This window comes from Micropterus salmoides, unplaced genomic scaffold (assembly GCF_014851395.1).
Source record: "Micropterus salmoides isolate LMB-PRFRI ecotype aquatic unplaced genomic scaffold, ASM1485139v1 Ms_hic_scaffold_20, whole genome shotgun sequence".
Taxonomy (NCBI): domain Eukaryota; kingdom Metazoa; phylum Chordata; class Actinopteri; order Centrarchiformes; family Centrarchidae; genus Micropterus; species Micropterus salmoides.
The window spans coordinates 28,870,583-28,892,967 of record NW_024041151.1 but is presented as its reverse complement, the minus strand read 5'-3'; the positions used below and the strand labels follow the sequence as shown (position 1 = coordinate 28,892,967).

Below are 22,385 nucleotides of genomic sequence, written 5' to 3'. Positions count from 1 at the left end.
ATATTAAATCTCAATGCTTTAGACGCTCCAGATTTTTTAGGAATTAAAAACAACAACAAACAAAAAAACCCATATGATTGTATCAGCAAAATTAGCATAGTTGAATGGATGGATAAAGGAACTTTTGTCCAATGTATTCATAGAAAACACAAAATGTGATCCAGGCTGCATTATAATGTCAAACTTAAGAAATGGATGAAAACAGTTTCACCAAAAACTGGCTTTATTGAATAGAAATCTCTGTTACAGTGCCCATGAGGTGCTGCTGTACATCAGCATTACATTTATAACACGGTTAAGTCAAAATGTGAACCAAAAGCTTTGTACGATTACAGTCATTTGATAGCAGGCATGCTGTTCTCGCTGTGCCGTGTCTGTTCTAAAAGAAGATGTGAAACAAATTGTGGCGTACGGTGGATTTAAATGATGTTCGGATAAATTACTGAATGATGTGATGAATGAAGTGCACTTAGAGGGTAAATGGTTGGTATCAGTTCATGATACTTTACAAATGCATTATGAAGGCACTTGATGTACTGGGAACAAAGAGTGAGCTGACAGTAGGCCCTTGGTAGTGAACAGGAGAGCATGAGGCATTAGGTGAACATCAGACGAGCATCATAGGATTGTACTGTGACAGAAGAACTCTTAAAAAGTATTAAGGACTGCATCAGGCACTAATATTGGCACAGACAACATGTTACTGGAGTGAGTCACTAAACACTGAGCACCTAAATGCAGTCAATATGATATCAACGTCTTCAAGTTAAATATATGGCTTTATAATCTTTACAGAAACAAGTCTTCTAATCTAATCCAGGCCTAAATACTGGAGCTCTTTAAATCAGAATACTGACACAAAGAACGTTTACTAAGATAGCGACTTATTGGAAGATACCTTTTTAATACATTCCATAGCTCAAGCTTTAAAAAAATAATGTTTTTCAACTCTGATTTGTTCGATCGCAAAGTTGTTGTTTTTTTCCAATCTAAACCTAAAAACGACAACATTTTATTTCATTGTCCTTATTTCAGATCTAAACAGCATGACAGTAATCATACTGAACATCATCGCTGCCATGTGACCGCAGACCTCTGCTTCACAATGATCGCTTAAATGTCGAGTCTCGTTGCCTCTAAACGTGTTCGTCTGCATAGAAAATGTGCATAGATTAATGTGCATAACTTGCATAGAAGCATATATTGTGCTTGCCTTAACATCTCTATGATCTAACAGTAATATTCTAACAGTGAAGGCCAGCACAATTTATTGGCAGTACTTTTAAGAAGCCACACAACATGTACCAACGAAGATGTGTGATTCTGATTTCAAAAAAAAAAAAGGGCAAAAAGAGAACCAGATATATTGAAAAGCATACGATCATATATAATCAAAAGCACAGATACCTTAATAAGGACTTAATAAGGCACATATCAAAATTTGGAATCATTGGCGTTATTACGCTTTTGACTGGAAAACAGAAACAGATTGATAATAACCATCCTGATATGTCACTGTGAAACTGGAGTCAATCTGCCTAATGTTACGTTTCTTCTGAAGCATGAAGCCTCCTCTCTGCGTGTAGCTGGGGGGGGAGGTCCTGAGCGTTCCATGGATCCCTGCTGCGTTACTCTCTCACTGTTCCTGGCCGTCCTCCCGCAGCTCTGAGGGAAGGAACTTGTATTGCTGCTGTCTGATCATGGCCAGCTTCTTCCTGGCCTCTTCCAGCTCCCTTTCTTTCCGCAGCATCTCCTCCTGAGCAGCGATGATCTGCAACACAACACGGTCTGATGAAACACCGGCTTCAACCACACACAGCCAATAGAGCACCCATCTAAGATTTTGCTATAGTTTTATTCAAATTAATAACATTTTATTTACAATAGACACTTATTATTATAGGTTTTAAATCCTACTTATTTGACTGTTTTTTTTTCTTTTCTTTTGTATCTTTGGGATCTCACCTGAGCAATACCTCCCACCATCTTACTCTTGACCACCACAGCCTGGTCGTCCTGAGCGTCAAACGCTGCCTTCTGTGCTGCCTTCACCAGGTTATCAGAGGCTCTCTTCACAGCATTTCCAGCCGCCTGCAACAACAAACAATGAGTCGGGATTTAAAAAATGCAAGTTGAGCGTGAAAGTTCACTCTTAACATTGGAAACAATAAACTGACAAAAGAAATCGGGGCCCAAATTCACCTTTTCTAAGCTAAAGCTAAGAAGAATGTTTTTGTCAAACTACAAAGATATGAATAGGAAGATGAGGTGATTGCTAAAAGTGATGATTAACAGATGTCTAATATCTCTAACTATGGACCACAACTTCATAAACAGACTCATGCAGACACATCAACTGTGCTTCTTGTGAACAGCAACTCCTGGAAAGGGAATGATAACTTCCACCAGAGCTCAGACAGAAAACCATAACAGTTTTTTTTTCTCCTGCTTCAGTGCCTGAGAATAGCTGTAAAAGGCAACAAGGAGCAGCCTGCTGAACTGCACTCAAGGCCAAACACTTGTCTAATTGGGCCGCTCGGCTCTAACAAAGAAGAGTTTTCTCCTTTTGCGGCTCCGTGGGCTGAAATCAGACACTGGGCTGGCAGAGGACGGTACAGTCACACAGACAGTGAAGCCTCCTCTCTGCTGGTTTATCTTTGGATGGAATGTTACTGTTGGTCTGGCCTTGACATACAACGTAACACCGTGACGCTGCCTTTCATTTTTTTGTTTTGTGATTTGGTGTGAACAGGCCTTTTATATTCTGTCCTCTTCATATTCTGTATTGAGTGGCCAGAAAATGTCACATTCCAATAAACCAGCACAGCTGACGTCAGCCTCCAGAATGAGCACAGGGTTGAATGAACACCTCTGACACAGAGGCTATGTTCACTCACTCACCATTCCCTGCTGCACATGATGGACATTTAGTAGTTCACTCTATAGGGAGCACACACTGACATTTTGGACACTTTGAAATCATCATTGGGTTTGCTTCCTGATCTACAGCTGCAGTGTCGCATGTTTCTAATTTACCTCGAACTAAAGGCTGAGCGTTGTGGGATTGGTAGCAAAAAGTTGTCTACATGCTGACATGCATTGGGGGACTTTCTGAAGGTATAAATTGTTCACTTGAATACAAAACAGGATACATAGTTTGGACACAGCCAGAGCCAAAAAACAAACTGAACATTTCAATGCTGCACACACACCTGCCAAGTGGGAAAAAACATTCATGTAGCCCCACTGGCAGTAATTCCTAATCAAACATATGAATTTCTGAGGGCTATGGAATATCCCACATAACGGGAAGAACTGTCAGCAAACCAATGGCAAAATGGCCTCGACACACCAGCATTGCTGGTAGTTACATCTAGTTAATATCCAATATTAATAACACAAATACATGTTCAACTATGCCTTTATTTGTGATTTATCTAGTGTGACAAGGTTAGCAATTTGGATTATCTATCTTGAAATCCATGGGACTGACATGTTTGGCTGCTGTATTATACCGCTTCATTGCAGGTGTTGGCAAAAAAGCAGGTAACTCTGTGTTATGTGCTGAATCACCTGCTGCGTTTCAAACAACCACCTTTTCTCGCAAATTCACAAATGCAACTGAGAGACTGTACATCAACACTTAAAGCAAAGAGTGAAGAGAGCAAATGCTGCTGGTGTAATCATAGATTGGAGGCTAATGTTTCCAGTTCTTGGTGCCATGGTTGGACTGGTGGATTGTTTCCAGAGTTCCTGTAGACATAAATGTATGGGAATTACTGTGGTGGCAGCTGCAGGCCCAGAAGAGGAGGAGATAAGCCACTGCTGATTGGATCAGAGAATATGAGATGGCCTGGGCAGGCTGATGTGCTCACAGCTAGCATACACACAGCCTTAAAGGTAGTATTTTGGGGTGGATGGGGTGACAGGAGATACTTGTAGTTTCTGTTATGTCTTGGGACTGACTGCCTCAGTTACACATAAAAGGTCACAACAACCTTTCTGGAGTGCATTATTTCAGTGAGCCAGCGCCTACAGTGCAGTTTAAGGAAAAAAAAAAAAGTGACACGCCAGCAATTTTACACTGATCTGGCTTAACTCTTGGGCTTAGAGACTGCAAGTTTATCCCAGAAGGCCTTAGTTAAAACTGGAGTAGTGGAGGGTGAAATAAATAGGCATTTACCAGGCAGGGAGTTTCTACATTACAGGAAACGTAGGTTTTTTGGATGTTGTTTGGATATTCAACATTAAACCTCTGGAGTGCCCCTTTAAAATACTGACATGCAGCAGTGTGTAAAGGGCACTCTTACCTGTGCTAAATTTAGAGCACAGTAATCCTGATGTAGCAGCTGTACAGATTCTGCAGCTCACCTGTAACCCTAAACACTAAAACTCCAGCCTATTAATAGACAGTAACAGACTGTGTGCTCCCCAACAACTTCAGCTGCTGCAGGATAACTAATGTTATTGTTCCTTAGCAGGTACTGTAGCTCTGAATCATGTGTGCAGATGAGGAGGACACATCTCACTATCCCTCATCTGCCAGTATCAGATGTCAGTATGACGAAGCAGGGAACAGTTAGGGAGCTAACTTTGGACCTGGCTTTCCTTCTCGAGAGAAAATGGTTCTAACTCCCTCTGTTGCCATGGCAACTAATGCAGATTCAGTCAATTTTTCTCATCTGTACTGTGATTAAGTCATATTGAGGGGAGAAAAGAGGGAGTGGTTTTGATATACTGTAGAAAATACTGAGATAATTTCAAGTCTGGTCAACAAATTATGTGCAGACCCAAAGGAACAATGTGTTAGTTCATCTCTCAATACTGTCTGACTTCCCCACTGTCTCTGTGGCTCGCAGGATGCTGCCCAGCTTTGGTGAACTTGTGTTGCTACCTGGAACTGAAATAAATTTGATTATACCAAATGTTTAAAGTTAATTTAAGAAAATAGAGAGAAAGAGAGACAATGGGCATTAGTGGTCGAGAGGGAGCATACATGTGAAGAAACAGAGAAGTGAAACTGAAACTTCAATTTTTAATGTAATGTAGTCCAGCGTCATTCAGTGGAGTGTATGAACTACACTGCAGACTGGAGTCTCTGTTAACAGGGAGAAGCAGGGTGACAGCTGTCTCATAAGAATGGGTCCAACAGTATTATATGTGGTATTGGAGTACGACCAAGATGGCAGCAGCAGGCTGCAGCCAGTCTGTTTGAAGTGACAGCTGTTTCAAGATACTTTCATAAAACTGATTCCTATCACTTTTTGTAGTAATGTTTACAGACTGTTTATGGAGTTCAGTAGATACACTAACGACGCTCTTTGCTGAAGGGAAAACACTGCCAGCAAACACTGTTGATTGTCCCAAGTATGCACTTACAGGGTAACCTGGAGAGAATCTGTGTCTGAACCTTGTAGCCTCACTATTGGCGTCCCTCAGAGTTCTGTTCTGGGTCCCCTACTTTTTTCTCTATAGATCAAATCACTTGGCTCTGTTTTTCACTCACATGGCTTTTCCTAGTACAGCTATCCAGATGACACTCAACTTATTCTGTCTTTCCCCTAGTCTGAATCCCAGGTAACAGCACAAATCTCTGCATGTCTGGCTGACATCTCTCAGTGGATGTCTGCACACCACATGAAGCTCATCAACAAGACCAGGCTGCTCTTCTTTACAGGGTAGGCAACTCCCCTCCACAAACTCTCCTTTATCATTGAGAACTGTGGTGTCCTCGACTCAGACTTTTGTTATGTCAGTATGATTTCTTGGAAGTTCCAGAGTAACAGCACAGTACTTTTAACAAACAGAAGTAGATGTGTAGCTTAATAAACATTAGCATGCAGTGCTGACCTGGAGCCTCTTCATGGTCTGGGAGTCCTGGTCAGCCTTGACCTTGCAGGCCACCAGCAGCTGAGCGGTGGAGGCCGCCACCTGCTTGGCTGACGAGATGAGCTTCTCCTCGCTGGCGTGTCCCTGCACCGCAGAGTTGGCTGCCTCACACAGGTTGTTGGTTGCTGCAGCAACCATTCGAGCCTGAGGAGTCAAAGGCATCGGTGGTAAGATGTTTAACTAAGAACACCAAAAAAACACCCAAATTTTAAATACACCTTAATGGAAGAGACTTACAGCTGAAATCAGCCCCTGAGACCACTGTCCATCATCCACCGCATTGGCTGGGATCGCTCCCACCTGGAAATAGAGGAAAAATGGCTCAGAATCATACTGGTTTTATTATAATTTCAAGTCTGTGTAGCCAAAGCATTCATGGATATCAAAAATATAAAATGCGCAGGAGGGCATGTAGAAAAACAGGCTGCTGCTTTTTGGGAATTGGCATTAATTTAATTGGCATTAAAGGAACCAGTCTAAGTTTAAGTCCTATTTATCAGATCAATTTTACAACAATTGTTAACAATTAATCCTCCCTGCACAAGTTAGTCACAGAGTTCCCCAAGGTTCTGTGCTTGGATCAATCCTGTTCACCTTATAAATGCTTCCTTTAGGCAATATTTATCAGTTATTAGGGGTAGGGGGAAAAAAACGATCCAGCATAGTACTGCGATATTTTCGGTTGTATCGATACACGGACGTCAAGTATCAATCTTTTATTATAAAAATTGTACATGAGAATTTTACTTTTTGGTACAATAATAATAAAATCAATAGCTTTTTTAGTTCACTAAAAAAAGTTTTCCTTTGGAGACACAATTTGAAGTTGTAAAAAAGGTAGTAAATTGCAAAATCTCGCAATATGTTTAAAATTGCAATAATATCGTATTGTGACATAAGTATCATGATAATATCATATCGTGGGGCCTCTGGTGATTCCCAACCCTATCAGTTAGCTAAACCTGCATGCCTTTAGGATGTAAAACCTGGATGACCTGCAATTTTTTGATATTGAACTTAGACAAAACCGAAGTTATTGTACTTGGCCCAAACATCTTTGAGACGTATTATCTAAAGATATAGTTACTCTGGATAGTATTGCCCCAGCCTCCAGCACCAGTGCGAGGAATCTCAGAGGACACGTGCTACAATTAATATTCCTATTACTGTTATCATTGCTATTATTATACTTACTACTACAAATTTTTGTTGACATTTCTATTCTTACCATTACTATTGTGTTACATCTTTATGTGGAACATGTGTTGTGCTACTGTGTAGGTTCTGCTTTAGGTTTCTCCCTGTTAAAAGGGAGTTTGTCGCCACTGTGGCCAAGTGCTTGCTCATGGTAGGGAATTGTTGGATCTCCGTAAATAATATTACAAAGACTATGGTCTAGACCTGCTCAATATGAAGTGCAATGAAATATCTTCTGTTATGAATTGGCACTACATCTGTAAAATTAAATTGATTTGTGTATATTATAAAACATGTTTTAGGTTTTTGTTCAGGGCAAATTATGGTGCATAGCACTCACAGTTCACCATTTCTCTGTGGAGGGTTTAAATGTTGCCTGCAGTATCCAGAATTAATTCCTAAATAGTCTCACAGAATACTCATGCTTTAGTTGGACTCAGACGTACCTTCCCTTGAGCCACCAGCTCCCTCTGTGCTGCTGAAGCGGCTTTGACGAGAGCACTGGTGGCAGCTGCAATGGACTTGGCTGCCTCCAGAATCTGCTCCTCAAAGTTCAAACTCTCATCTGCTTCCTGTTTACAAGAGAGGGAAACCAACGAGCCAATAAAGTCAATTAACACACTATGTTACAGAGCTGTGATGATCTGTGGAAGATTTATTAAGACAAAGGGGCTTCCTTAAAAAAGTGAATAGGGCTGGTCAACAGCATGGGAAAAGCTAGTGTCCACAAATAATTTGAAATGGAGGAATATTAAAAGGCTAACAGGGCATGGTCTATAGGATGGCGATCATTCATGGTGTGAGAAGCCGGTAGTACACACTGTATGTGACCCTGTGGGGAGGTTAACAGGCTGCTGCTGTGAATGCTGCTGTTCTGTAAAAAGCCCTCTAACCTTGGGCTTGGTCCTGGGCCTCAGCTGCTCCAGTTTCTTGGCAGCTGCTTCAATAGCTGCCGCCGCTCCCAACAGCTCGTTCTCGGCAATGACAGTGGGATCCTCGGGGTCCACCCACTCTGTGCCTATAACACACACACACACACACACACACACACACACACACACACTCTATTAGGTGAATATGGCATAATGATAATGATATAATATGATATATAAACAGAAAGTTTTAACCAGCCTGGGGTCACTTTATAACTGCATATCATATAGATTGTCTAAATCTTCCAGTTGTTTTTGTTTTTCTTTTTTGTGTAAAGCAATTTGAGCTGCATTCAATACATGAACTATGCAATGTTATTACTATATTTGTGTACTATTAAAAGGTACTAATAGCAAACCCTAGAGCACTTCGCACTCAGATTATGCAGCATCAATAGGGCTGGGTTCCAATAACAATTTTCCGTTAAGTGTCCTGTTCCAGGTTAATATAATACCAGATTTCACTAAGCTCTGAGGCTAATGAACCTCTTCTTACTCTTCTGTCTAAATCTTTTGCACGTAACACATAGTATCTGCAGTGTATGCAGTGCATATTTATGTCATGCATCCATAACTTGCCAAAAGGCCAAATGCATAACTTGGCTGTTGGAATATGTGCTCTCGATGGTGAAACGGCATCTCTGATTGTCTCACATCTATTTCAGTAGTTTGAGCTTCCCAGGTAAACTTTGAAATGTCAATATTTCATGCTTGGCACTCAAATACAGTCATTCTTAATCAGGACCTCCAGTCAGATACATTTCATATCTTATCTTCAGGTTGGAGCAGCAGGTTTTCATGCGATGTAAAACTGCACTATTTTTTTCCCTCTCTACCAATAAAAGGTGTTAACAGATCTCAGGAGAGTGATATATTGGATAGGGTGTTTAAAGGCATGCACATTTGATAGGTGAATTTGATGCTGAATTTGGATTGGATAAAATCCTGTTGAACCCCAATCCTGCACATCAATCACAGCTCTACAGTCCCATTTGCGTCATCTGTTAAATGAGTTCACGAACCTACAGCCACGTAGGCTGCAGGATTCAGTTGCAGATAATGTCTCCAACACTGGAGCAGAGGGACATTCATCTGTGATATAAAGGTCTGAGGATGACTTTCCCTCCATTTGATAGATGATGCATTTTGACTTGGGTTCAATGTAGTTTGTACATGACTCTTAAGAGGGGAATCCCAGAACAGAGCTGTGTGAAACTGTAGAACTCTAAGGGGGATATTTACTAATCCTACTTCAAATTACTGTCAGGGCTCATTTGCATTAAGAGCTCTAAAGAAGATCTGATGCAGGGCTATTTAAGACATGTCTTGTGCATGTCTGAAAGGGCGATGTACATTGCTCCCTCTTTTTTGATACTTCCACTGAAGTTGTAAACCAAGTGGCTTAAAAAAGATCCACTGATCTTCTTGATATTGTACAACAGCACCATGTTTTCATTCATTAGCATCCGTATGAAACTTGTGTCTTATTACCATGATCAAAGTTCATGTTCAAGTGTTATCCCTACAGCTACGTCCAGACAGATCAATAAAGATGCTGACTCCATTAAATGTAAATGAGCCCCAAAGGGACAACTGAGGAATGTAGTTTTGTTCTGCTCTCTTTCTGTTGTTGAAGGTTAAAATACCTTTCATGGCCTCTGCAGCCTGGATGAGCTCAGTGACAGAGCCAGCCACACGCTTGGAGTAGTTGGCCAACTGTTGCTTCAGATCAGGAGAGGGCTTCTGGATGATCTGTGGGTGAAGGAAGAACAAGCCTTAACCTTTAAATAATTCAATGTTTTTTCATTCACCTTCTGTATTACTGATGCCCACCATGTTTACTTAAATTCCCAAATATCAAAACCCAGCTTGTGCTAAGCTAATGCTACGATAATAACAGGTACATGTACATGTGTGTTTGTCTCTTTGCGCCATAATACCAGGAACAGTTAAGAGTTCCACATATGGTATGACAAGGAGCACTCGGGGTGGAACACCTTACTAACACTGCATGATATGCTTTTCTCTTTTGGTTGTGACCATCTGTGTACCCGTACCACCCTGGGGAAGAAACTGGAGCATGTCAGCCCTTCGCACAAACGTCAGACCAGAGTACACATGGAGCGATCTGATACCCAACATACCAGATTAAATGTGCATGAATTACATGTGTGTGATAAATTGTATCTCTTTATTTACATTGTAAGAATCATGTTATCGCCCTGTGTTGATGCTGTTGTCATTTTACTTTTTATATGAGTGCATATAAACTAAATCCCAGATGGGACACCACTGCAGATGACGGTGTACACTACATGTGATCAACGAATGACAAAGCGAAGGGTCACGTGTAATGACAGCTGCTGGCATTGTTGCGGATCGTCACTGATGAGACACAAATTTTGTTGCTCTTTTCATTGACAGACTGGTGCAGCGGACAGACGTGCTGATACGCAAGTATACCCATTTATGGCTAACTGTGGGCGTGGGAATCAGTACGCACAGTTCCACAGTGACTGAGGTTTATAAAACAGAAGGGCGTGTACGCACATTTAAATCTCTTAAACATGATGAAAATGATGCATATGCATTCCTCTACTGTTGAGAGAGGCTTTGTATCTGTGGGATAACATTATTGCCTCACTCACCCATATTCATTATGTAGAATCAATTGATTCTAGGGGCACCAATGTGACCACAGATGTATCAGATGTCTTCAGTTAGCTTTGTCAGTAGAGACTCCTGCATCTAATGTATATGATAGGGCGGGGAATGAGAGAGTCAACCAATAAAGATTAGTTTGATTTATAGGTGCTAAGATGTGTTTGGGTTTCAGTGAGTGTCCTCAGACTGTCCTAGGTGGACATGCAGGATTCGGGCTGGAAAAGTGTGCGACAGGTGCAGGGCATTAACAGGGCTCAGCCCATACCCAGCTCAAGTTTATTCAGATGTGTTGTCATGAGAAGATAGAGGCGAGGACGTCACTGCGCAGGAACGCATGCAGCGGGCCAAACACATCCGCACACTGTACACCAACAAACCGACACACACATGTTCAGTCAGCACAGGTGCTGAGAGAACGCGAGCACCTGATGAGGCAGGGGGAACAGTGGCATGTTCTGGGTTACACAAATACAGACTACTAACTCCATGCACCAGTTCTACAAAGGGTTTGTTCACTTGTGATGTTATAAGGTTTAAAGGTTAAGAGGTCTCACTGTGCCGTGTGTTCACTTGATGACAAGACATCAACAAAAACCAAAAGCATGTTACTCAGCAGCATGCTCAGCAGGTCAGTGGTAGTACTGTATTCCCCACAGAGGTCAAAGACCAGAGAGACTCAGTGTGGACAAGCAGGCAGGTTGTTGTTCTGTTCCAACCATTCCAACCACCAGAGGGTGGGACCACAGGCTCAGATCACATCTACACTGCCTGGAGGAAGTGCTGCACTCAGTGGTTCTTGATTTTTTTTACACTTCACATCGTCGTCATCACAGTGGATGGAATTATGGCTTTTTTTGACGCCATTAACAGAAAATATAATTCAATTTCAAAACAAAATCAAACATCTACCAGTTTATATGGAAGGTATATAATGATTTGAACTGTACATGCTGCTCAGTCGTTTCAGCTCTGTTCAGAGCACATGTGTCACTAAGTTTGTGTGTCCTCCCTGATTTCTTAACGACTCAACTTATCAGCCAACATGGATGAGAAGTCCTGAAGGTGCCCAGCAAATCTGACCATCTTCAGGTCTATGGCAACTGAAATTGTGTGATACGGGCAAAAGCACCAGAAAAAGCGAGGTGGACCATGAATGGAACCAGGAACCAGGCAGTTATATGACACCATTTATAAATTTGAGGCTTGGAGAGCAGAATATCCCTTACTGTACACGCGACTGAGGCGTCACCAAGACGGAGCACCACATACATGTGATCTGATCAGAACGGAGGGGAAATCAGCTGACGGTGCGACTACACACTCTAACATCAATCTAAAGATATATAATCACTGCTGACTGTCTCAGAATATGTATGAACACATCCAGCTAAGTCAGATTTTGTCTCGACTCTTGACAACCCATGCAGATACCTGCTGGTGCATAACCAGCAAACACCTGCGTCCTGTCCGCGAGCGGAGCTGGTCTGACATCTGCTAACGTGCCCGGAGGCATTCTGCAGCATTGTTGTGGCATAAAGTATTCAGGGAAGCAATCAACCAATGCAGCCTCACACTTGTGCAGGTCAGTCATGTGGTGTACTCACCGGCTTGCACCCACATCAGTGAGCCACAAGTTTAAAGGAACATTGACAGAGCGTTGGGAAAAGGAAAGAAAAGAGGTCATCAAACACATGACAGCTGAAATAAGACGTATAGAGGAGAGGTGTGTAAGCATGCAGCCATCATGCTGTGGCCCCTATCACTGCAAGCTCCAAACTTCTCTGGGATCAAATCATTTGTTTGTCGTTACCATAATGGAACACTGGAACCACAAGATTGAAAAATGACATTTTAAATGGCTTTAGCTCGTTAGAGACTGCACAGTTTAAGATATTTTGGCGCAATAACAATTACTCATGGCTAGAATGTTTCCAAGTTGATCCTAGGACTAGTGGAATGAATGTACACAGGGTCGTATAGTTATTAGCAGAATATGTGGGTGTGTGCAAGGGAAGAAATGGTCACCATGGCCGTAGCCACGCTGTGTTAGTGGTCGTGAAAGGTTTTAAGGTAGTGGTGTACAAATGGCAGCACTGTGAACTATATGTGTTAGTGTGTTTGTGTGTATGTGGGTGATTATGTCTTACCACCAGCACATGCTCCAGCAGTCCCAGATATCCGGACGCACATTCTTTGCCGTAGCGCAGAGCTCTCATCTGGACATCCTTGCTCACCTCTGGGTGGTAGGCTGCTTGCTGAAAGAGCAGACAGGCAGAAATCAACTTCTGAACCATCAACTAAAGACAGTATAGACAGTATGCCATGTTGCATGTTGAAATGCTGTGCTTCTAATGACAAAAAGAGGAAATAGCTGGACTTGGTGAACAGTATTTTTGAGATGGACCAGTACAAAGACTTGCAAGCTGGCAAGAAACCATACCAACCCGACTGAAATGTGATAACATTATTCTAAGGTAACTTTGGACCAAAGATGACAGAGAAGTTAAAAAACTATAGCTCCAGAGGAACTACAAATATTGTATTGGTTAAATAGGTGGATGATTTTGCTTTCAAAACCACTGTGTAGTTTATAAATCATAATGTAGTAGTGAAATGATGAAAACTTGTGACCAACAACTGCAAGAGAATGTGTGTTATAATTGGTGCTTTTAGGAGCATAAGTAGCACGGTGGTGCACATGTGGATCACTTGGATATAGGTTATACGTAACAGTACATGACATAAGCCGTGTTTTCCATCAACGTTTTTTAATGCGCATTTTGAAGTATCGCATAACAGCAAAATTCGCGAATAAGTTCAGACGTATTGGACTGATCAGCTGTTTCTGCTGTCGGCGTTTTGCCCGGTTGTGCAGAGTTCTGCATACCTGCGAGAATTTCCTGCACCTCGCGGCTGGTAACGCTCGTTTGTGCTGAGAAAAGAGGTGGATGCAAACCAGGACAGGTAGCCTTCATCATCTGTTCTGTTGAATTTTGCATTCACCTCTTGAAGGTCCTTTTCAGACCCTTTGCTCTGCACGCTGATCCAACGGGGTTATCACCGCATATTTATCACCATTGATGAACTCCACAAAGGATTTTATAGCTTTTTAAAGCATTATCTGGAGGTGCATGCAATTCTCGGCAGGCATACAAAACTCGGCATAACACCAGATATTCCCATAACGTGCGGAGACATGGCTGGTAGCAGTTTCCCCGCTTGAAATCACATTTGCACCAAACCAGCTGATGGAAACGCACATATTTCACAGTATCTCTTTTTTTTCTCCTCTTTTTTGCGACATTTCAAAACTACGCTTAAAATTCGCATGACAATTAGATGGAAACATGGCTATAGGCACGCTTGTCTTTTTTGGTTAGTAAGTGAAATTGGCATTCAGTATTTCGTTAGAACACAGTCCTGTACGATTCAGAATAAGGTTTGTTTTAAAGCTTTCAAGAGCTCGGGCTCAGACGACCGCCAGCTTCTCCTCTCGTCACTGTGCTGCGGCGTGGACCAACAGACTCCGGACATGAACCTCCGGTGTACCTTGCAGGAGTGCAGCATGTCAGCGATGGCCCTTCTGCTGAGGTTGGCCGTAGCAATGATGTCTTCCTGACGACAGGAGTTCCCAGCAGCCACTGCCTTCGCCGTTGCCATAGTGATTCCTTTAGTCGTGCGAATAAACTCCTCTGGCGTGGTCGTCTTTGGTGGTGGGTCGGAACTGCTGAACACCTGTGAGGTTAAACCACGCGGACAGTTAGTGAGACACTTGATAGCTACACAGCAGCACTAGTTCATCCTTTAATCAAGTGACTGTTATGCAAAAAGATGAATCCTTCTTGTTGGAAGGGGCGGTAGTGAAGAAATATTTATTCCAAATGTTGACCAAGACACTGACCACACAACATTTCCATTTAAAGAGTGTTATTACTCACAGTCAGCTCCTGTTTGATGTGTTCAATTGTAGCCTCCAAAGCTCTGGTCCCCTTTGTGGCTTCATCCTCCACTGCCTTCACTGTCTTCAGGAGGGATGTCACGTTGGTCACCATCACCTACAGTAGCCAGGTCAGACCATGTGGCCAGAGATTAGAGTGATGGCAAGAAAAACACTGCTCACTGATGCATCTACAGGTCTTGGTTCGGTTCTCAAAATACGCCGCAGTGAGAAGTGTCCACACAGTCCAACAGATGACAGTGCTGAGATAGTGCTCTGTGGATACTTGTTCACGTGCTGTGCAGATTAACAGTATGCAACATACGATATGGGAGACTCGGAGCGAGCCTCCAAAGAAGATTCCAGCCTCTAACGGGGTAGACTCGGGACTCAACTAGCTCCCATTAAAGATGTCGGCATGCTCCAAGTGCTTTCTAAAACCGACAATCCAACCATAATGCGTACTTTGCCAGCTGTGCAGAGGTTTGAACTTCTCTCTCAAGCTCTCTTTTTTAATCCATTCAGCCTCCTAAAGTGCGAAGCAGGAGGAGAACAGAGCACTCTTTGGATCTCCAGAGATAAATAAAGGTCAAAGCAGGGTCTCACCTGGTCATTTTGTATCTTACCTTAGCAGAGTTCTTAAGTTGCAGCATGCTGGGGTCATCGTGAGGTTTGCCTGCTGCTGCCTTGGTGGCGCTGATGAGGTTACTCAAAGCTTTGGCCACATCTTTCACTGCATTGATCAGGACCACCTACAGAGTACAGAAGCGTTACTTTACAGTTTCATTTGATGCCTTCACATAGGAAGTGAATGGACCTAGACACAAAGCAGCAGTTTCAGGGGCTGGATGTGGGTTAATAAAAGCTTGTGGTCTGCACCTGCCCTCCGATGAAACAGCCTATAGAAATATAGATTGAAAACTATATAAAAAATTGGGACATTGTTTTGCTTACTATTCTTTTTCTTTATGACTGTATCAGTTTGTTTCATTTCTATTACAGTATCAAAATCTAAATCTATGTGATGCCTGATTAAAATCTGTTCCAGCTATCTGCTTATTGGCTGATCACACGGTACACGGTGATGTCACTCACTAGGTTCAAGTTAGCGTATTTTGTGATAAAAAAAAACAAAAGGGATTTATTTGGTTGAAATATAAGATAAGACAAGCTAAGATAAGAAGTAGGCCTAAATGTACATTTTGCCTTTCCATTACTTTTTGTCAGTGGATCGGTTTTACAAAACGTAGTCATAAAATCAGTTCTGCTGTCTGTACCTGGGTCTCTGGGTCTTCAGAACCCAGGCTGGCAGCTCCCAGTTTGACCACATCGGCCAGTTTGGTGATGGTGGTCACTGAGGACTGGGCGGCCTGGGCCAATTTCTCCTGACTGGCTCCAGCACCGGACACCAGCAGCTTGGTGTCCTCCACCAGAGCCTTGGCTGTCTTCAGGATGTATTCTCTGCACACAGGAAGGTCACAAAGTCACCAGCTATCACAGAGGAGGTTCAATAATGCAAAGGTGATGCACATAAAGAACATGAACCATATGCTACAGTATATCATTACACATCTCCAGATTAAGTTTGCAAAATCTTATTATTCCCCTTTAATTGCTATTTATTTCAGATGTATGAGTTAGTAAGTTTCGTCATCGAAAATATTGTTTTCATAAACCACAATCATCTGGAACAGTCAACCAAGTCAAGTGAAAAGGGAAAATCCTTAAAGTTGAATGGCTTTCAGGTCCTTTTCTTTTTTTTTTTACTTTCTCTTCCTTGTTTACACTGTGTTTGTATCACTGCATAATTACGCTGCCTCAATGACTATGTGAATACGACCTAGATGTTACAAAAAGAGCCGTCTATTTGGCATCACACAGTACGTTCAAATCATACATGATGCTTTTCATAACCTTTGGCCATATTATCACAAATATAACATACGCGGACCCAAACCCTACTTCCAATATATTCAACTGTAAGAAACCATTTAAATACAATAGATAACCCCATTTAACTGTCAACAGTAGACCAGAGAGATGAAAGTACTGTTTTTATAGTGATGATATAGAAACTGTTTCTGGTTAAAAACAAGAACCTTAAGGTCCGTCTCCGTAGTGATCCTTTCCACAATGTTGTCAAACACTTAAAATAACAATCTGAGCCTGTCAGTGGCAACAACATGCACTTTAGTGGCTATACTTTCATGAGGCACAACAATGAGAAAACTTCTGTTATGAATTAGCGCTTTATAAATAACATTTAATTAAATAATTAGAATCATTATGATTTGAATAAGCTCTCTTCCAAATCAGGCTCTTAAAATACGAGCGGAGAGTTGTGTTCTCGCAGTGCTTTTATAACACTTGACTACCCGGTGTTATGGATGGAGACACCAGGGGAGGACTGGCAGGAACAGACGGTCCAGAGCGAATCATTAGTGGAAAGAGAAGTTTTAACAGACGTACAACCTTTTAATGAGAGTGTGAAAGGCCTTTAATAAAGGCTACCATTATTTTGGATTACAGAATCTCTAATTACTCTTGATTCTGTCTCTCAGGTAATTAGATTAATATCATAATCAGAATTGCTGCTCCCAGCCAAGACTGTACTTGTATTTTGTCACTTTTTTTCTCTTGTTTTGTACCATTGTTGTGATATAATGTTAAGGTACTGCTCTTGTGATGTATTGTTTTAGTCATAAAAAAGAGAATGAAAATAGTGAAAATGGTGTTAATGGACTTGATGTTATTTTTTCAAATGAAAGATTTTAATTGTTATTAATGGAAATGAATTGCAAGAGATCCCTTCTTTGCTTTATCCAAGACATCTTACCTACAGGGATCAATGATAGTTTCTCCTACTGTGATCGGTTGTTTCATAGAGGGTCTCTGTAGTGATTAGTACCTGTGGTCAGCGAAGGTCTCTGCGTTCTCTCTGTTCAGAGTACCAGCAGTGGCAAACATGATGGTGGTGTCGAGGTCTGCAATGATTCCAGACACAGCGCTGGCTGCTGTGATGCAGGCCTGGGTGCCGCGGTTACCTGCCTGCAGGGATGCCAACACATGGGAGACCTGCAAGAAGAAGACCAATCTGTTGTGAATGGACGTTGGACTGTGCATATCTTGCAAAGTGAAATTTCAATACGTCTTATGTGACATCTTCTGACAGTTGCAGTAAACCAATGCGTATATCTAAAAATATCCAGGATTGCCTCATTATAAGAACGAAAGCAGTTTAAGCTGCCAACCATGCACAGCAACATCCCCTGTTTGAATTCTGCTAGGGCCCTCCCTCACACCTTCATTACCTATCACCTGTTCACCATTGCTTTAGAAAAGCATAAAATGGCCAATTAATGAAAGAGCTAAGGTAAGTGTTTGGTTGTAGACTGACCTTCTCAGAGACTTTGCGGGCGCTTTCAATCAGCTCTTTCTTGGTGAAAGTGTCGTTGGGGCTGCACTGCAGAGCTCCAGCTTTGGTCACCAGACCTGTGCAGCTGTAACCCAGCTCACCCACCTGCTTCTTAATGTTAGAACCAATCTGGAAACAAACAAAGAGACACACTTGATCAATCTGAGCATGTAAAATATGGAAAGTGAGACATGCGGAGCTGGCCTGGCCAGCAAATGCTGAGGTACGGTTGGTTTTATTTACCTCATCATTCTCTGCAGTCAAGGCTGCATATTTGGCCTCATTTGCCAGATTTCCAAACTCACTGGTCAGCTGGTTGGCCAATCCTCCGAGGTCATCAGGATTGGTGTTAGACTTTGTCACCTGAAGAGAGATGAGTGATAATGAGAAAAACAACTGTAAGTACTGATAACACTATAACAAGAAGTACAAACAAACAAACAAATTCCAACATTAAGCAAATTCCCCCCCAATCAATACATTTCTAATGGATATAAAGTATTTCAATACTTAAAAAAAAAAAATTAGTTTTCATGATTCCTTTTTTCCCAGATATTGTAATCATATTGTGCTGGTTTATGAACCTTTCCCCCTTTATCTTTTATTAAACAAGCAGACCCTGACCAGGTCACAGTGGGTAGGATGTTGAACTGTCATAAGTTTGATATAAAGTAATGTTATATCAAAGACTTTACTTTCAATAATCTCTGTAACTGTCCTCACTCAGGAGACTAACTCCGCCTGAAGTGAAGGAGGTGGGTCTATTTTTAACTCGCCTTGTTCCACATAGAAATAAATGGGAAGCGATCAAGATAACAGGGGTGGGGTCTGATGCAGATCACAGGAGTCGGGGCTGATCATAGACTGTATACTGACGCAGATAACAGGGGTGGGGTCTGATGCAGATCACAGGAGTCAGGGCTGATCATAGACTGATTGCTGACGCAGATAACAGGGGTGGGGTCTGATGCAGATATTAGGGGCCTTACTGTTGGTGGGCTACTAGGTATGGAAGGGGCAGGGCTGGGACAGACTGTAACGGAGGCCAGTTTGTTTTTTGGATCTTTCACCTCAAGGACCACTAAACTGACACATATTAGATCACGGACCCCCATTTGATAAGATTTCCCTCATTGATTGCATTTTTGTTTTTAGATGTTTTATTAAAGAAAGTGTATGAAACTTATGAATAATATAGTCATACATTCGATCTTTGTGTTACTTATGGATTGGATTATAGTGAAAATCGACTATTCCCCTTTTTGCCGGGGGCCCCCTGAAATCCTCTCAAGGACCCTTGGGGGTCCCCGGACCACACTTTGAAAACCATGACTTAACATGCCAAGCATTTACTACTTAGCTCGTGTTTTAGTTCAACTTTATTTCAGTCACCAGAACTACTTAAGCCTACTGGATGATTCTCAAAATGCCTTACCATCTCCTGCACACTGACAGCTATGGCCTTGGCTGTCTTAACCATAGTAGTCTGGTAGTCCACAAAGGTGCCTTCAGGTTCAAGCGCAGGCGTGTCTTCCATTTTATTGATGGCATCAGTGATGGAGTTCACCATGCCACCCACTGCGCCTGCTGCACTGGCTGCCTCACCCAGAGTGGCCCCAAGGTCATCTACTGCTTCTTTCATCATCTGCACGGACTCCTCCAGGGCCTCCTGCATGTGTGCCTGGACAAGGGAAATCACATTTGACAGGGCAAAGCTGAAGTATTCACCCACACTGTTAAAGCACCACAATTAAATTAAATCCAACAAATGTAATCACATCAAATAAGCAAAATACAAACAGCAAAATAATAAAAACACATGTAAAATAACTTTGGGCTTCTAACATTAATAAATACTTTATACAAAGTCTAAAGAGGTAACCAGTAAAGACAGAACAGAGGTAATATGATCTTGTCTCTTTCAACGTGTTAAAACCCGAGCGGTTCCACTAAGCGTAGTTGTGAGAATGTATGTCTTAACCCTGAGCACAGCGATAGTAATAGACTGTGCTTGTATAGCACCTTTCTAGTCTTCTGACCACTCTAAGCGTTTTACACTATATGTCACATTAGCCCCTTTTCCACTGCATTGGTACCAGCTCTACTCGCCTTGACTCTACTTTTGCTTTTCCATTGGGCAAATCTGGTACCTGGTTCCCAATAACCTTGGTATGACCTCCGACCTCCAGTTCCTAACAAGGTGAGGCCAGCTGAGGCGATAAAAGGTGATGTGAAAACACTGCAGACGACTGATTGGTCAGAGATTATCGACAACAAATCCTTGTCGGAAACAACCTAGCTATCAGCCAATACGCAGTGTGCAGCTAGTCCAGCAGTGCGATTCCAGCCGAGCTGCTGCTGCTAACATCAGCTCAGTTCAGGGGTTCAGTTTGTTTTTAGTTTAGGATTCCTTCGGTGTTGACCGTTCAGGATGGTTTTACCGGGAGTCAAATTACCACCAAAGTCATCTTCTTTCCAAAACAAACAGACCCAGTCAATCAAAACTGTTAAAACACTGACTAAAGCCTATACAAATCCTTCCTGTCGGCAGGAAATGTGGCGTCACTCTGATGGCCAGCAACACTGAGGGGGTACTATACCTGCAAAACAAGAGGACGGGGCACCAAAGTAAGCCGAGAAGAGACGAGCGAGGCGAGTTCAGCTGGTACCATCAGGTGGAAAGGGGGCCATTCACCCCATTGAGACAGAGAAGATTTTGGCCATATCGCTCACTCCTAATTAAGCTTACATCATCAGATTTATCATATTACCATAAGTGGACATCTGGACATGTAACCATTGCCACTTAATTATCAGCAGGATTATTTCTAAATATTGAGGTATGCTAAGTATACCACGGCTGTAACTTTCTTACCAAATGCGTGTGTTTTTAGTTAGATGAGCTGAGTTTATTTTGAAGTTGACTTTGCTTTTGCTGACCAGCATGAAGGAAATACCTGAAAGAACCGGGCCTCAACCTGAAGAAGCTTATCATTTCATTTTATTGGATTCTGTTTTTTGTTCTTGGTAAAGGTTTGATGCAGCTTTTAAGGATAGCAATGGCTAGTGCCAGCTTCAGTACCTTGGGATTTCCTCCAGCCTCCTTGGCAGTGTAGAGCATCTGCAGGGCTGACTCTGTCAGGGTTTTGGTCTGGTCTAAGACAGCCATCTGCTGTTGGCTGCTGACGATCTTGGACGCTGTGCCAATGGCTGCCATGATCAGGGGCTCAAAGTAGCTGGCCATCTGAGATACCTGTTCAAGTGTGTGGGGAACAAATTATACATGACGCCAACTTCAAAACAGAGTCCTTGAATTGAAAGGAAAATGTCAGGCTTGAACATGGTTCACCCAAAGTCAGTGTAGCCCTTGTTATTCTTTAGATAGACCACCAGCTGCTCAACATTTATATTACACTGTGTCAGCTGTTGTCCCGTGTTTTACCTTGTGTCCCAGCTGGGAGGCCTCAGAGCGAGCAGCCACAGCTACAGGATCAATCAAGTTATGGATCTCATGGACTGAGGCAGCCATCTGCTCATGGAGATTCTGCAACATATACACATATAAGATGAATAAATATACCTTCACTACAGTACAAACATATCTTCATTCTCTATAGTTCTTACAGTTATCACAGATGTCAGGCACAAAGCACTCTGAGCAAGACAACAGAGTTTCCCTTTATCATTTAACTGCTTGTACACACTTCATAGATTATTAAACACAAAGGCAGACACAATGATAGAAACGCCTGTACAATACAGCTGCATGCAATAAATACGATCTTTATAGAGGTTGTAGTAGGTGGTGGAGCTGCATTGAATATGTGAGCACAGAAGTTCATTCTTGACCTTTGGTAAATACATACTGCATGGAACAGAATAATCTTGACACCAGAGGAAATTCCTTTTGCTGAAGAACACTTTGGGACACACTGGAGAGCACTGAAAAAAGCTAGCAAGTGAAACTTGAGTTTAGGGTATTTTATTATAGAAAATAGGGCTGGATGATATGGCCAAAAATGTTATAAAAAGTTTCATATCTTACGATAATGATAAGTATCAAATCGTTATTTAAATTTTAAGTTTAAGGGCTGATTTCTGCTCCTGAGTGAAAGCTGAAGAAACCTGATGGTGATCTAAACTCTTCTCTCTGAGGTAGAACATTCAAAACAATTATGATAAAATCTTTGTCAACAAATACGCACGAGTAACATTAACTAAAACCTTTTATAGTTTTTTTTACTCAACAAATAATCTTAAAATTAAGTCCTAATTCGTGTATGATTTAACTGAATAAAATCAAACATTTATAGAATATTTATTGAACATTTGTTGTGTTGTTGTGATATCG

General features: G+C 41.9%; 1 protein-coding gene across 1 annotated transcript in view; it reads right to left on the bottom strand.

Moving 5' to 3' along the window:
• Positions 1 to 205: 205 nt before the first annotated feature.
• Positions 206 to 22,385, bottom strand: part of tln1 (talin 1) — a 70,390-nt gene continuing 48,210 nt past the window's right edge. The window contains 18 exon segments of the mRNA XM_038734053.1: positions 206 to 1,771; positions 1,966 to 2,091; positions 5,851 to 6,033; positions 6,127 to 6,189; positions 7,533 to 7,658; positions 7,980 to 8,104; positions 9,665 to 9,770; positions 12,830 to 12,937; positions 14,232 to 14,417; positions 14,621 to 14,737; positions 15,246 to 15,371; positions 15,897 to 16,080; positions 17,528 to 17,694; positions 18,017 to 18,163; positions 18,278 to 18,397; positions 19,470 to 19,715; positions 21,117 to 21,287; positions 21,477 to 21,578. Of these exon segments, the coding sequence (XP_038589981.1) occupies positions 1,637 to 1,771; positions 1,966 to 2,091; positions 5,851 to 6,033; positions 6,127 to 6,189; positions 7,533 to 7,658; positions 7,980 to 8,104; positions 9,665 to 9,770; positions 12,830 to 12,937; positions 14,232 to 14,417; positions 14,621 to 14,737; positions 15,246 to 15,371; positions 15,897 to 16,080; positions 17,528 to 17,694; positions 18,017 to 18,163; positions 18,278 to 18,397; positions 19,470 to 19,715; positions 21,117 to 21,287; positions 21,477 to 21,578 (2,538 nt within the window). The 3' untranslated portion in view covers positions 206 to 1,636.